General features: G+C 47.4%; 1 protein-coding gene across 1 annotated transcript; it reads left to right on the top strand.

The window, feature by feature from the left end:
• The first annotated feature begins 939 nt into the window (after nt 1-939).
• On the top strand, nt 940-16103 carry VASH1 (vasohibin 1). The gene is made up of 7 exons (XM_048308503.1): nt 940-1215; nt 6064-6152; nt 7265-7321; nt 8405-8479; nt 9486-9867; nt 10274-10386; nt 10995-16103. The coding sequence occupies exons 1-7, from the start codon at nt 955-957 to the stop codon at nt 11065-11067; spliced, it is 1050 nt and encodes a 349-aa protein (XP_048164460.1). The 5' UTR covers nt 940-954; the 3' UTR covers nt 11068-16103.
• Nucleotides 16104-16295: the final 192 nt, after the last annotated feature.

Genomic DNA, 16295 nt, shown 5'->3' with positions numbered 1-16295 from the left:
GGCTATGTGTAGCACACCCACAGATCAGCGGCGCAGTTCCACAAGAGTCCATCCTTCACCATTGCTTTGTGCTGCAGGAGCATCCCAATAAGCTCTCCACCCCCCACTGCTTCCTACCTGGAAAGCTCATCCCAGCTCTTCCGTTCCTCAAAGCTATGTCAACACGGACACCTGCCCCTGCCTCCCAGCGGTGCTTTATCGCCCGCGGGGCCGCCCACCCGGCCCCGCCCGTCCCTCACGCCCCCGCAGGGCGAGCGCAGACCCCCGGCGGGCGGCGCTCAGCCGCCCCCGCCCCTCACGGCGACCCTTCAGCGGTCGCTTCGTGGCCCCGCCCCAACGCCCCCCAGGGCCCGCTCTCGCCCCGCCCTCTTATCGCCCGGCCGCAGCCGCCTCCCTTATCGCCCTTCTCTGCCTTATCGCCCGCGGGCAGCGACACTGCCGCTCGCCCGCCCGCGCCCCGCCAGCGGCAGCCCGGCTCCGCTACGGCGGTGGGCGCACGCTGAGACCCGGCCCGGGGCGGAGCAGGGCGGAGGGGAGCGGCGCCCGGCCCCGCCCGGCCCGTCCCAGCCCCGCCCCTCCCCGCCCCGCGCGGGGCTTTGTTCCCCCGCATGCAGCCCCCGCCCGGGAGGTGGTTGTGCCCGCCCGGCCCGCGGAGCGCCCGGGAGGCGGCGCGGCGGGGGCGCCCCGGCGGCAGGCCCGCCTCGCGCGGTGCCCGCCGTCACTGCCGCGGGCGCTCGGGCCGCCGGCGCCTCCCCCGCCGCGGCGGCGGCCTGATGCGGCACCCGGCACCGCCCCGCCCGGCTTTTGCTCCCCTTCTCGCCGCGAACCCTCTGCTCTGATATCTCCGGGGGCGAGGCGGGGGCGGTGACGCCCCGTGCCCGGAGCGCCGGCCATGCGGGGCGCGGCCCCCAGCGGCCCGGCGGCGGGCGGCGGGCGCTGAGTGCGGGCGCGGCGATGCCGATGCCGGGGGGCGACGGGGCCGCGGCGGCCAGGCAGCCCCCGTCCGGCGAGGCGGCGGCACCGCGGGACGAGGAGCAGCAGGAGGAGGAGGGCGAGGAGGATCTTCGCGACGGCGGCGTCCCCTTCTTCGTCAACCGCGGCGGGCTGCCCGTGGACGAGCCCACCTGGGAGCGGATGTGGCGGCATGTGGGCAGGATCCACCCCGAGGGGGACCGGGTGGCGCAGAGGATCCGGGGCGCCGCCGACCTGCCCAAGGTGAGAACCCCCCCCACCCCGGGGCTGCTGCGGCGCGGGGTCCCGGCGGGAGCGCCCGGGGCGGACCGCTCCCGCAGGGCGGACGAAGGGAATGGGGAAAAGGCAGCATCCCGCTGGGAGGAGGCGCCCGCATGTCCCCTTAGGAGGCTGGTCTCCCTGGCTCGGGAGCGATCCCTCGGAAAAACGGGCCCCGGGAGTGCTCTTGCGGGAAGCAAAGCCACGCTCTAACTCGGAGTGCGAGAGGGTGCCTGCGGGGCTCTGCCCTGTCTGGTGCGCCAGCAGCACCCTCTTTTTCTGCGGCCTTGCTGGAAAACGGACTTCAGGTAGCTAATGTATGAGCAGCCTGGAGGGGGGATGGGGGGAAATGGGCAATGCCTAAAGAGAAAGACTGAATGAATGATGAAAAGATGAGGAGAGTTAAATTTAGAAGAGTCCAAATACTTGAGGTGGGGGGTTGAGACAGGCGGAGGTGAGCCTTTGAACCTGAAGAAATTCGATTTGGGTACAGTCTCTCACACCAAAAGGCATTCTGGAATAGAACTGTGTCAGTCAAAAAAGATTTTTGATGCCAAGCGTTTTAAGAGGACTTAGCAAATGCTTGCAGACCTTATTGCTGGTGTATGGTCAGATGTGATTTCGAAGCATGTTCCTGGCCTTGCTGCAGAGAACTCTACAAAAGAGGAACCACCGACTATTTCACTGAGCCTTGTACCATACTGAAACCTTCGAATGTGAATTCTTGTGATTGTTGTTAGCTGTGTTGCACCTCAGATGGAGATAAATCTCTCCCTTTCATTGGCATACTGTGAACAAAAGACACTGCAAACATTTGGTGTGTCACTACACTGGCGGGTAATAAGAGCATTCCCATTACTCTAATAGGGGAAACTCAGATACAAAAAGATGAAGCTTTTTCATCTCAGGCTTTTTTAGCAAGGACTTACCTCCTTGGGAAAGTAATTTGAAGTATGGAAGAACATGCTGTTACATAGTGCACAGATGATCTATACTGCTTTCCATGAGGAATTCTGGAGACGCATGTGATGCAACATCCTTTGTGCAGTAAAGTTATAGGTATCTGTGGCAGCAACTGGAACAAATCCTGAGTCCTGATTACAGTCCCTATTCTAACTCCACTAGACTTTTCCTTTTCAGATTTCCTTCCTTTCCTCTGACTTTGTCCTGAGCCTAGGTGAAGGCTGGAAACATGTTTCAGATCAGTCAGAACACACACTATTTAATTTCCTAACCATAAGGACTGATTTGGCCAAAAAAGGTGAGGGAAATGGAAGAAAGAAGCTGTCAAACAAGACTCCAGTGAATGACAGGGGGGAAATACAGTGTTCAGTCCCTTGTTTTGGTCTTACGTGAAGAACTTCCACTGTTCTCACTTTATAGTCCTGATCCAAGAGGGTTACAGTTAGGGGACACAAGTGGTCTGAGCTCTTGCAACAAGAGGTGAAACTGAGCTGTTTTCTTTTGGGGGTTGTTGGGTTTTGGGTTGTTGGGGGTTTTTTTTTTGCATCTGCTAGCACGCCTGGGAAATAGACCTATAAACTGTATTCAGCACTCCACCATCTGAGATCCCAAGCTCACTGGGCATATAGCTGGGATGATACTGGAATTCTGGAAACCACAAGGATGGATGAGCTCTGATTCCTTAGCTCCTTCTCCCCTGTAGGGATGTATTTTTATCTTTGAGGGCTGCTTATTGCCATTTGTCTCCATGCCATCAAGTTTCTTTGAAAGGCTGGTGCAACAGATGAGAATCAGGGTAGTAAGTGTACTCTGCAAGGCTAGCTCCTTTGAAAAGCCAGGTTCTCTCCATGTGCTGGAGGGTGAATAGTCCTTTTTAGGTGTTGGGAATGGGACAGTGACTTGCCTACTCCAAAATTTTGGCCATGGATCATAGCCAGCATTGGGTTTTGGGGGAAATAACTCTCAAAAAAGCTGTCAATAAACTAAAATACCATAAAATGATGACTGCAGGAGGCTGTGATTAGGCACATGTTTACTTCAGGGGCTGTGTCTCTCACTGGCGTCTGAGAGCTCAGAGATCTCCTCTAATCTCCATTTCCTTCCAGTAGATTTGGGGTGAGTGGGCATCAATTGAGCAGGCTTGAGAGTGCCACTCTCCTGTAGGTTGTGTTCTTTCCAGCAACAGGGTGGGGTATTGCTTTGCTTCAAGCTGCTGGAACCATCAAATGGGTCCATGCTGGAAGTACAAAGTGATGTGTGCTTGGCTCACTAAGAAATTATGGATTTTAAATGAGATGGTTATGAGGGCAAAGACAGGAAGAGTTGCATCTAATGGAATCAGACCGAGAGAGCCGGAAAAAATAATCTGTTTTTTTCAGTCAGGCTCTCAACCGAGACTGATACTGCTCCTGTGTTATTTGCAGAAGGAAGAATAGGGAGGTGCTTGGATACACATAAATACCATAAAAGAAACTGTTGCTAAACTAGGCTGGCCAGAAGAGCACCTCTGTGATAAGGGTGGAGCTTTGCCTGTGCCTCGTTCCCATCTGCCTTTCCTCACATACAGCGTGGCCCACTTAGTATATGAAAACCTCGGTTGTTCTCAGCATCCCCTTTCTAAAAGCAGAGTACCAATCCCATGCATATAGACAGCCTGCCAGGGTGTGTGAATCTAGGAGTGGGGTGATGCAACTACTCCACACAAGTGATGAAGGACCAAGGATGTGTTCATTTGGTCTGCTAGGCCTGGCAGAGGTTACATACTTTGAGAATTCTGGGCTCTCTTCCTTGATCTCTCTCCAGCTTTCAGAATAACTAGAGGGAAGTCAAAATAGATCTGATTTCCTATCTTTTCTGTTATAAATACATTCGCTTCTGCTTTCTGAAGGACTGTGAAAACTACCCAATATTTATAGCTCTTTTGAGATGTACAGTGGATGATGCTGGGTAAGAAAAAAGTCTAAGGGTCTCTCATCATGTCAGTGTGGGATTGAGGGATGGAGACCCTCTACTCCTGCTTCTCTCACCCTATTAAAATGCTATAGACCTGATGCAAAAGAAACTGTAGTCCAGTCTGGGCTGCAGGCCCAGATCTGAGAGAGCACAGTGTACTTTCATCAGTTTAATTACTTAAGGTGCAAGAGGCTCTTCCGCATTAACTAGTCCCCTGCTGAACTGATTGCCATTATGCTGTCTCAGTGTTGCACAGTCCTTTGAGGAAAAGGGGATTTGGGGGTCTGTACTAGTAAAGGGAGGAGGAACTACCCAGAATCATTAGTCTGTGCTGTCAACATGCACTTAATCTGTCTGTCTCCACTCAAAAGCATGAAAGTCTCCATGCTGAAGAAATGAAACAAAGTTAAATAGTCAGCCTGCCCTGATTGTTACCTCTTTCGTTGTTTCTGCCGGGAAATTATTTCCTATGACTCAGTGTGTCAGCTCACAGCATCCAAACTGACACAGCTTGTGCGCTTCCAGAGATAGCTCCATTCCTGTGCCACTCTCTGGAGCCTTCCCTGCTCCTGCTGCAGCTGAACAAACCCAGTTTCACATCTGCTCCCACCGTGGCTGTGTTGCCCCCTGTGAGTGAGGCAGCCGGTGCCTCTGCTTGATGCAAGAGGCAGCACCAGCCCATCTCAAGGTGAAGTGGTCTCTGGTCCTTGCACCGTGGGGGAGCACAAGCAGAGTGCAACCGTGTGGCAAGCCAGGATAGAGAACTGATCTGGCTGAAAACTACCCATGCTTGCTGGCTCAGCTTTCAGCTGCTTCAGGTGCCTGACCTGGTTCACCAGTCAGTTGTACCAATACAGGGCAGAAGAATGAGGTATATGGAAATGAGTGGCCAGAGAAATACATGTGAAGGGTGCACTAAGCAGTGCCAGGCTACAAAACCCTGTCCAGCAGAGGCAGTTGCGCACAGCAGAGTGGAAGGCTCAAAGGAAGAACTGGCTCTGACTCACTCTTTCATAGCTGTGGATAGGCCAGCTCTGGGGGAAGTCTGAGGGGGAACTGATGTTAAAAACCAAACTGCTGAGAAAAGATGCGGTCTGATATGAGCAAGGTGCATGCAAGGCACGAGCTATCCTTTAGAGAGAAAATACTGGGCTGTTTCTCCAAGTTTGTCAGTCATCCCAAATTTGTCTTCTTTTTATTTGTCCTGTGGACAGGTCCCTTCTCTTTCCCTAGACACATTTTCTCAGCTGCTGACAAGACTACAGTTATCCCTGTGGAGCAAATGGTGAGGAAAATCTGACTGGACCCATAAGGCTGAGGCCTCAGTGGGACAGCAGTCTGAAAAGTGAACATCTAGAAGTCATTCTTGCACCATGTAATTCAAAACACCAGACACTGCAGGGCAGGGAGTCATGCTGTCAAGCCTGTGGCCTAGCCAGTGCCAACTCACCTGAAATGCCAGGAAGCAGCAGAGGACCTTTCTACCCTTGCTTGCAGGACTGTTCCACCCTCTGGTGATATTGGAAAACTCATTCTCCGTTTTTGCCTTTCTCTTTCTTTTATTTTTATTTTGTGCATTTCAGTTTCAATACTCAAATGAGGCCAAGCTCCCTCAGGTGATAGCTCTCCTGTCTTGTATCTTGCCTTGTCAGTAATTCTATTTTTTTCAGTGTAACATTGCATAAATGCAGGACCTTTTCACATAGTATCTCTTACAGCTCTGTGGTGATGCTTCATTCTGAATCCCTTCCCAATTTCCATTGTGGAAACAGAGGAATGTTTCTGGTGTGGTCACTTTGGGCAGCAAAAAAAGTCTGGTTTCAGAGGAACATGTTCCTTATAGCTGTGTGCCACTGATTTCAGCAAGAAGCTGGAGAAGTTTGGAAGCAGTGGTTTATGTTCTGCTCCTCATTTCAGATTCCCATACCAAGTGTGCCTGTGTTCCAGCCATCCACCCCCATCCCTGAGCGCCTGGAAGCTGTACAGCGCTACATCAGGGAACTTCAGTATCCTTTGCTGTTACCTTACTCACTGGTGTGGTAACTCAGGAAGAGAGATCAAGGGGACTTTCTTTCCCTGTGACAAACAGAAAGGCTCCTTCTGTTGTAGCTGGAGGAAAACTGAAACTTGTTCCCTGAAAACAGGAAGCTGGACTGGGGATAATGTTTTGTTTTGGTGCTTTGTTTCTTTTTTTTTTTTTTTTCCCCCCAAGTTACCTTCTGGTTCTGTTCACTCCATGTAACAAATGGGCATGTTGTCAAGGGCCTTTCCCCACTACCCACTCTTACAGGTCAGTGGCTTTACAGTGGTATTTCGTTAAAAACACATATCTGAGATCCAGACAGCCAGGTGTCAGATGTACCACAAACTGCATCACCTCACTGTTAAGATGTGGATGAGTTGTGGTGATGGGAAAACCTTCTCAGGTCATCCCACTCAATCAGTGTTCTCTGTACCTGTCTAAATGACCCTCGGCCACTTTGCTTTTGCTCATCTGTGGTATCCTACCCATTTATTTTCAGAGCTGCCTGTGTGACTGTGTTCTGGGAATGAGATTTCTCCCTTCCTGTTGTGCTGGAAAGCAGGTATATGACATGCAAACACAGTCTAATCTCATTGATGAGATACAGATCTAGCTCTGGCTTCAGCCCTAATTCAAGATCAGAAAGCTCACCTTTTGGCACCTCTCACCCATCCAGGGTGGTTGTGCTCTGGATTGGATCCCAGTCAGTCTTAGAGTAAGGTACCATTAATGTTTCATTGCTGCATGTATTATGTGCAGATAGGAGCAGGAAGAGATTTATCAAACTGTTCTGCCCTGGTAACCAGAAAGCTGGGCAGAGCATGTGCTCTCAGCATGAACCTTTGGGAATTGGAGTGGAAACCCGTGTGTGCGTATGAGGAAGAGAAGAATTGACAAGGAAATACAGTGACAGTACGGAGGGAATATAAATGGGAGAAATACAGGAAAGGGAGGTAGGGATTTTCTTGTGTTGCTGCTATATTTGTGGGATCATGACTTTGCTGTGAGAATAGTAAATAACATGGAAGTCCTTCAGACAAGTTTTCTTCAAACTCTACTTTCCAAGCTGCCAAGCCCTTAACTTCTCGCTTCCAGGTACAATCACACTGGGACACAATTCTTTGAGATTAAGAAGAGCAGACCTCTGACTGGGTAAGTGCTGGCAGCCTCTACAGCATTTAATCCTTTCTTTGTTGTTGGAGCCCTGCTATTCACACTGCTTTTTCTCCATCCCCTGCCCAAGGTCTAGTGGCACTCAGGGCTTTCAGTACTGCAGCTCCATCCTGCTTTAGGTAACTTTACTGTTTATTGCCTGGCGCATAGCTGGGCAGAGCTGTGTCTGGTCTTTCTCAAGAATAAGAGTAGGGGTTTTTTTGTCATGAATCAGTAAATCCAGTAAACCAACGATAATGTATTGCAAAAATGTGCATATTCTGCCTGCTTCTAATTGGAATGTAACTATATGAACTTCTGAGGGATTCTGAAATTAGGTCCTGCTCTAAGAATGCTCTGTGGAAGCCAAGTATCTTTACAGGTCTGATTTCATAGCTCCTGTAAGTGCCGCTGCAGAATCTAGGCTCACTAAGCTTTTGGTGACTCATACTTTGAACAAGAAAGGGTATTCTCCTCATTGCAGATTTTGGGAACTGCTGTGCCCCAGAAGTTCCTGGCAATAAGCACCTGATGTTCATTGACTCTCTTGAAGAGCATACGGAGAATCTCCCAAGACTGGCTTCTCACTATTGGTCTAGTCCATAGATTTATGTGACTCTAAATGCCTTGTTTTATAATCAGTCCAATGTCTCCTCCATGGTACTCATTGAACAGAGACTAGGGTTAATGCCAGAGAAGGCTTTATTGTCCTTGAGCCTTGTGAGGCAAACACTGCTGACTCTCGGTCCTTCTAGGGTTTTACTTGTGGATGCACTGGTGTCCATCCAGAACTTGCAGAGCCAGTGCTGTGGTCTCCCTGAGAACCCAGGTTGGCCTAGGAAGCAATTTTGCTGCAACCCACTGAAGATAATTCCTTGGAAGCAACAACAGTGTGTGGCAGAGACCTGGTTTGGATTTAATATCTTCTTAAAGAAGATACTTTGTTCTGTTCCCTATCCTCTGTGGGCCACCCTCTATCCTGGAAACCTACCTTACATCTATAGTGCTAAAGGGCTGAACTGGCCATATTGCATAGCATAAGCCTTCTAACTGTCCTCATCTTTCCTTTGTCCCACTCTGCAGGCTGATGGACCTGGCCAAAGAAATGACCAAAGAGGCCCTGCCAATAAAATGCCTGGAAGCTGTGATCCTGGGAATGTATCCTTTCCTCTTGGAGTTGTACATGTCTGCCCATCCTTGTGTTTTTGCCTCTGCTCTCTTGCTTGTGATGCTCTGAGGGTGATGATAACATTGTCACCAAGCCCCACGTTCCTCCTTTTTCCTCCCCAGTTCTCCCATAAAACCCCACCACTGAAATCCAAATCCAAGCAATTCTATAAAGTATCAGAACTAGTTCTTTGGAATTGCTCCTCCTTCACCAAGAAGGGTAGTGCTGCTCTGGTCAGCTATACAATATCGTAAAAGATAAGAGAACATCTAAAGAAAGGCAAAAACACTACCTAGAATTAGGTCAGGAAATCCTTTGTGGATAGCATTGTTCCCTTACAGCCTGCATGTGTTTTGCATTAAAATAAGTTATGGATCCTCCCCAACTTCTAATTATGGTGTATGTCACTTACTAGCTTAGGCAATACCTTTATTAGTTCTAGATATGTGTTGTCTTTAAGTAGACATCTTTCCTAGCTATCTTCCAGGTTTAGTTTGTGATACTTGGGCTATAGGTTCTTCATGTACCTGGAGGGGCAGAGATGGTGAGGGAATGGTTCAAAAGTGGAGGTTAGTGACTTTTTATCCTGAAGGTGTGTGAAACAGTAGCTAGTGACACAGGTGTGTGAAACAGTAGCTAGTGACACAGATTAAAACAAACTGAGGAATAATGCTGCAGTGTTAACAGTTTGGGAGCTATGGAATACAGTACACTTAAGGTGCTAGCATTGCAACTTTTGCATCACAAAACTGCATCAAAATTAACTTTGTTGACTGTTACCTTGAAGAGGCCAAATCTGTTTTCCCCATAACCCAGATGAAAGTAGGGCAGCTTGCAATGAGCTGGACTCTTGACCTGGAGAACAAATCCTGTCTGTGTGATGCCCAAATCAATGGGGAGTCTACAAAGCAGGCTGGGAGGGTCTGGAGCAGGTAGGAAGTGTCTTGTCAGAAAACTGTTGTCACCAGTTGTTTCCTGAATAGTGGCTGCTGTCAGTTACCTCACCAACAACATGACCACACTGGACCGTTTCCCCATCAGCTTCAAAACCCACTTCTCAGGGAACTACTTCCGACACATCGTGCTGGGGGTGAACTTTGGAGGCCGCTATGGGGCACTGGGCATCAGCCGACGTGAGGAACTTATGTACAAAGCACCTGTCTTCCGCACACTGAGTGAACTCATCTTTGACTTCGAGGAGGCGTATCGCCGCTGCTGGCACACTCTGAAAAAGGTGAAGCTGGGCCACTGTGTGTCCCATGACCCACACAGTGTGGAGCAGATTGAGTGGAAGCACTCCATCCTGGATCTAGACAAGCTAACCCGGGAGGACTTTCGCAAAGAGCTTGAGAGACATGCCCGTGATATGAGGCTGAAGGTAAGCAGCAAGGATGGAGTAACTCAATGCTGCATCCACTGTATGGCCTGGCTGCTGGTGTACTAGGAGAGTGAAGTGACAGGAGACTCTTCTAGATGCACAGAGTAGAAAGCAAATTGGAGGCTGGGGCCTCTTTCTCACTGTATACCACCCACTGTATACAGGCTGGTTCTCTAATGGATGCTTGTGCAGTGCTGCAGTTGTCATTAGCTTGGACTGTATACAGTCCTTGGAGCCATAGCTGTCACTGTAACCTGTTTTTTCTGGCTTTTGCATTTTTGATGCACTTGCTTTGCCTTTTTGTCTTTTTTTCCCATATAATAAATCATTGTTAGTTTTTTTTTGTTTTGTTATTACTCATATTGGTTTTCTGCTCATGTAGCTGTTAATTTTATTTTTCTGACAGATTGGGAAAGGAACTGGACCACCATCTCCCACCAAGGACAGAAAGAAAGATGTCTCCTCCCCACAAAGAGGTCAGGCCAGCCCCCATCGGCGAAACAGCCGTGGGGACCGACGGTGAGTGGGGCTGCTGGGCAGGAGACCTATCTAGAACATCTGTTTTACTCAGACTCCACCTTGCTGTCTGGTTTTGGATCATTCTGATGTCCTACTGGGTTTCTTTAGAACAGTGGATATTTCTCTGACCTGCAGTAGCATTCTTCCCTAGTCAGTACCACTGTGAGTTTATCATTGCTTAGGGAGTTGAGGGAACAGCTGGGTTTTTTTGCTTGCTTGTTTTGGCAGGGAGGAGGAAAGCAGCTCAAACAGACAGTGATGTTGGTAGCTGACTTTTAACCTTATGCATGGGTCTCAGCTCTGGTGTTTCACAGACCTGTGCCTCAAAGAGATTCCAAAAATTATTTTGCTGTCAGCAAGGTTGTTTTCCTGATAATAACCTGGGGTTCCAGAGTGGACTTCCTACTTCCTAACTTGCATTCTGTTCTGTTGAGATCATTAAGAGAATTACTGCAGGCTGCAGAATAGTCCTGTCCTCAGTAGTGCAGGATCAGTCTCTCTTCTCTCTCTCAGCTCTCCTGTACCTTTTCCTGTGCTGCTATCTCTTATGTGCAGCATCTCCTGATTGAAAACAGTTTCTGAAGAGTTATTACCCTCTTTGCTCACAGGCCATCTGGTGAGAAGAAGCCTGCCGATTCCAAAGCCATGCCAGACCTCAATGGGTACCAGATCCGGGTGTGAAGAGAGCTGTGCCTTGTGTGCCTGGCTCCATGGACTTCTTGCTGGCCACAGTTGGGACCTGGATCTACCTGCAGTGATTCTGACAAAGGGGACAGGGGAGTGGGAGCAAAAGAGAGTGCTGATTTTCCCAGGTACTTACTAGTGGGCCAGTCCCAGAGCTGGATCCCATGGGTCCCAGAGGATTCGCCTGCCTGATTCTGGGAGAGGTGGCCATCTTAATTCACTTGAGTATTTTTAAAAAAAAAAAAAGAAAAGAAAAAAAATCTCTACATTAGTGGGAGTTTGCTTCAGAAAGAATATGAAGTGAGTGGGGTCAGTGGACTTGCTATCTTTACCCTCACAGCAAGCAGATGAAGCATCTTGTCAACAGTACTTCTTCCCTGTCTGCACAGAAGTCTTCAACCACTGCAAGGCCTGCAGGGCTGAGGGAGAAGTGATGCTGGAATGGTATGGCCCCTGAATCTTGTACAAAAACTCCTGGGTTTGTCATTATGAACACTTTGTTTATCATTGCTCTTGTGAGAGATAGGTCTGAATTTGCTCAGCCTGATTTATTGACCATACAAAGTCTTCTAATCCAGAAAAAACACATCTTGTATGTTTAGTCCCGCCTATTTCAAAGCATTTCATTGTCTCTGAGGGAGTAGACAGTGGGATCATTGCCCACGGCAATGCTGGTGAACTCTTGCTGTAGGTCCTTTTGTCGTTGAGTGGATCAGGATATGCCTATAACACTGCTATATGAAAACAGGCACAGAGACCTCAACTGTTCCAGAAATGGAGATGGGGCAGGTGGGGGCTAGTGTAAAACCTGAACTTTGCATCTTCTCTTCATCAGACTTCTCTCTGTTAACTTCTAGTGACTGCTACTCAGAAAGCTTGTGGCAGGCACTTCAGTCACTGAGGTACAAGTTTTATGAGTAAATAGTTAAAGAACGATGTAACAATGTGAACAGGTTTTACAAGCAATTTTTCCTTTCCACAAGGGTCTTGCTCCTTCCCCCCTATAGTGTTAGTGCTAGAGTTATATACACCTGTTTGTGAGAAGCCCTGCTTGAGGAAATTGCAGCTGCTTTCCTGACAGCTCAGCCTGGAGCCTCCTGAAAGCAATTCTCTACCCCAGTGCCAGAGCTGTGCTTGTGTCCTGGCTCTTGGGGTAGCTGCAGTATGTAACAGCGCCACTTACATTGACCTTCCCCAGAGGGCTGGGCTGGGCCTTTCTGCCACTTATGGCCTTGACTCTTCCTATGCTTCTTTTGGGGGAGCGTTGTACTACCGATTAAGCAGTGTAATGCTTGTCAGAAATCTGGAGTGTTGTCAGACCTCTGTTTGAGGCCTAGGGCATGGGAACAGTGGGATTTCCAGAAGTCAGAACAGCATGGTCTTGAAGTGATTTGGATGCATGGATCTAGGGGATGCAAAAACTGAGCTTGGGAGTGGGAGTATCCTTGAGAGAAACAGTCTTGTTTTATCAAGCACTGACAAGGAGCTAAACTTTCTGAAATACCACCTATTTAATTTTGTTAGAACCGGGCTTATTCTTTCCTTTCTTTCTTTGTTAGAAACATGATGGAGCTTAGCTCTACTACTTTTTTTGTTGCAGTATTCCTGTGCCACATCTTCATAATAAGCAGAGCTATTTTGGTGGCAGAGAATGAGTTCTTAACCCCAAACAAATCAGGTCTTCTGTCTAGTAAAGCAGTTAATCCTCGAAGCACCACCCACAAGCGATTTAGCTCAGGCCTTACAGGTTCCTAACTGTACATCCTTAACTGTGATGTAACTTGCAAGGCGTATCCATGCCATTGCAGTCTGTCCTTCCAATCTCCCTTTGTAGTCTGTACTTTCCTGCTGTGCTGTACAACCAGAAGGAAAATCTGTAAGAAGGTGGCAGAACTTGCTGCTGAGCCAAGAGAAGGTTAATCCAGAAGAGGATGCCAGTTTCCACAGTGCAGTGCAACACCTGTCCACTCCCTTATATTCCAGCTATATGCAACAATTAAAATTAACAGCAGTAGTGAGCCAAGCACCCATTTGAATGTGTCCTCTGGTAATTTTTGTGTGGCTGTAAATTAACATATTTAGTGTCTGGATTCTAACAATGATGTTAGCTGTAAAGGTACCACAGTTACCTGTAAATAATATGGGCCACTTGGAAGCCACAAACTGCCTTTGCATAATGTTTGCTATGCAGCGGACTGAAAGTTCAGATGCCACTGTGAATCACATGATAAATACAAGCAGCAGTCAGCAAGGGGAAACTGCATGTCAGGTTTTATTACAGTGGATGAAGTCCATAATTTAAAAAAAAAAATTGTAAAAGGTGACTAGAATGCATCCTTGCCATGACTTTGTTTAGTCAATTGGTTAGTTAATTCAGAGTAACTGGAGAGCTCTTGAGAGTAATTAGTAGCTTAATACAGAGAACATTCAGTAACTGGACAGACTTGAGCTTTTTTAGATGGAAAGGGGAAATGTGGGGGTGGGAGGAAGACTTTTAAACAGATGGGACAAGTGAGGGGTCAGCTGCAAGTTAATGATGCTTCCTTGAGAGCAGGGCAACAGGGGTGTTCAGCAGTGTTAGATCACCAGGGCAGAATGGCTTAAAGCAAAATGCTTTGTTTTACTTTGTAATTAAGTGCTTTCCTGCAGGATGTAACTGAGGCCAATAGCTTAGGAAACCAAAGGAAATGGACGTTTAAGATATGAATGACAGGTAGAGTTCAAGGTCTCTTAACTAGACAAGAACATCCTCTCTCAAGATTTAATTGCACAATTATATATGTTAGGAGGTATTTAATTCTTTGCATGTACCTAATGTTGATAAACTTCTCAAGATGGACACAGGAGCAGACAAGTACCCTCTGCTAGGGTTACTATTTCAAGCTTTCTACTGTGTTTCTCTGTGTCATAGAATTCCTGCTCCTTACTGTTTCTGTATCTCCAGTTTAGCAGATAGCGCAAGAAACTGGAAAAAGACCATAGAGTTCTCCCCTTCTTGCTCTTGCTCCCCCCATCTTTGTAACAGGATGAATCACTTCAATACAAAGCTTTGCTTCCTTCCTAACGAACAAGACCACATCCTTCCATGACAGAGAGGATTAATGCAATCTAGCTTTATGCAGCAAGAAACCTGAGGGTACAGTGCAGGACAAACTTTAGCACTTCTACTTCTTTCCTCCCCCATCTATTTGCTCTGGTTTCTGATCTGTCTGCCTTTAACTAAGAGGAAAAAAGGCTGGTGATGAGAGTCTTTTTCACTTCTGCAGGCTTTAGAGCTACAAAGAAGGGATGACAATGTAACTCATACTCTTTAGTGCCTGCAGAACAAGAAAGATGGATCTCAAGGAGGCCTATTAATTTTTTAATGTTAAATATTAATAGGGTCACTCATGTAGCTCTGTGATGTAAATTTCACTGCTCAGTAGGTCTCACCTGATATCTGTTCTACAGTACAAGTCCTGTGAACTCTATGGAAGGGAGCTGTGTTTGTACACTAGGAATGGATAGACACTGTCTGCATTGTATGTAAAGCTGAGTTGAGTTTTGAAAGACTTCAACAAATGCTGACCTATTACTGGTGAAACTATTTTAAATGTAGTGTAAGCCTTGAAATAAGAGTCCCTCTTTATACTTTTATGTAGACAAGTCCCTTGATACCTGGCCAACTGCAATTTTTTTAATGGGCATATTCATTAGTGAGCAAAACTTTCTGCTACAGCATCACTCTGATACAAACTTTGTATTTTAAAGAGCAGGGTTGGGTGTTCATCAGTTTGTGACATACTAGCCTTTTTTTTTTAACTGGTAGAAGCTAAAGGAGTCTTCAGGAACTTAAGGTATGTTAGCAAGTGTTTTAGGTGGGAGTGCTTTTTTTTCAGTTACTATTTTACATGTGTGCCAGGTTATGGGTCAGTACATGGTATCCTTGGATCTATCGGAGTAAGTGATTACAGAACTGTAGTTGAAACATAGTTTCTGTTCACATAGTAGCTGTATTGCTGTTATCAAATCTGCTTAACTCGATGAATTTTCTTCTGAGTATTTCAGGTGAAAGCCTTAATCAGGTGCCTGCCCCCTAAGGTAGGCTCATGTGTGGTGTTGTATAGACTGGAACATGACTGTCCTTAAAATTTCAGAGTTTAAGAAACCATAAAGAAGAAAGCTCCTGTCTGCCAAAGGGCAAGAGTCTGGATTAGATTGGCTTGACCTTGCTCCAGTGGCTCTGGCTAATCACTTCGTGTGGTTGCTTTAGCCACTTGCTTCTTCTGAGTGAAGCATTTCAAGTGTCCTGATGATCAAACAGTAGATACAGGCACGGGGTGTCCCAGGTGTACTGTGCGTGCAAGTCTGGCTGAAATAACACCACACATTCCAGTGGCCTTGCACTGTTGTCCTGACAACATTTAGACCTGCATTATGGATTTACAATTTTCCTTAAAAAGCAAGTGCTATTCTGGCTTGATGTCTGCTCTCCCAGAGCAAGGTGGAGATAGCCCCTCTACAGCCAAGCTGAACTCCTTAGGGAATTTAATATTTTTGTCTTTCTTCTGAGCAGGTGTTTACTTGTATCACAACCATTCTCCTTCAGTGGTGCCCTGGCCCTTTCTGCTCAAGAGCAACTCAGTTTAGGCCCAGAAGGCTACTGAATCCCCCATAATCTCTGCAGAGCAGAGCTTCCCTCCAGGTCAGGGTTGAGATGGTGCTAGCGGGACCAGAGCAGTCCCCTTCCATGCACATCAGTATTCTACTCCAGCACTGATACGGTGCTCCAAAACCATTTACATCTTTATCACTGGTACAGCTCAGAACTAAGAAATGGAAAGTTTCTTTCTTTAAGAACAGTATCATGTGTGTCTTTTTGTAATTAATCAGTGTGGTTCTGTGTTCTTATGTAGCCAACACAAGTTTTATTTAGATTTAGTTCTTACTGCATTTCCCATGGCCCTCATGTGTTGATACTTCTTCCTGCTTCCCTTGACACTTAGACAATAAAATTCCCTCTGTACTGCTCTCAGCTTGTGCAGAGAAAACAAGTTGTCTGTACTGTCCTTCTTTCTGCTTCCCATTCCATGGCAGCTGAGAAGTCAAAGGGACAGCCTTGAGTGATGGTATCAGGCAGATTATGTAAAGATGTCCTGTACTTGCTAGACTAAAGAGGACATGGAAGAACCCTCATATTCCTTTAATCATCTGAACAGGTGAGTATGTCTGTGCACACAGAGGCA

The sequence above is a fragment of the Corvus hawaiiensis genome, chromosome 6 (genome assembly GCF_020740725.1).
Source record: "Corvus hawaiiensis isolate bCorHaw1 chromosome 6, bCorHaw1.pri.cur, whole genome shotgun sequence".
Classification (NCBI taxonomy): Eukaryota; Metazoa; Chordata; class Aves; order Passeriformes; family Corvidae; genus Corvus; species Corvus hawaiiensis.
Note: the sequence above shows the minus strand (reverse complement) of the source record. Positions and strands in the feature narration are given on the sequence as shown.

Coding starts and splice junctions, on each gene's coding strand:
- VASH1 (XM_048308503.1), top strand. CDS start 955: ATGCCGATGCCGGGGGGCGACGGGGCCGCGGCGGCCAGGCAGCCCCCG. Junction 8,480..9,485: donor GAAGCTGTGATCCTGGGAAT/GTATCCTTTCCT, acceptor GGCTGCTGTCAG/TTACCTCACCAACAACATGA. Junction 10,387..10,994: donor AACAGCCGTGGGGACCGACG/GTGAGTGGGGCT, acceptor CTTTGCTCACAG/GCCATCTGGTGAGAAGAAGC.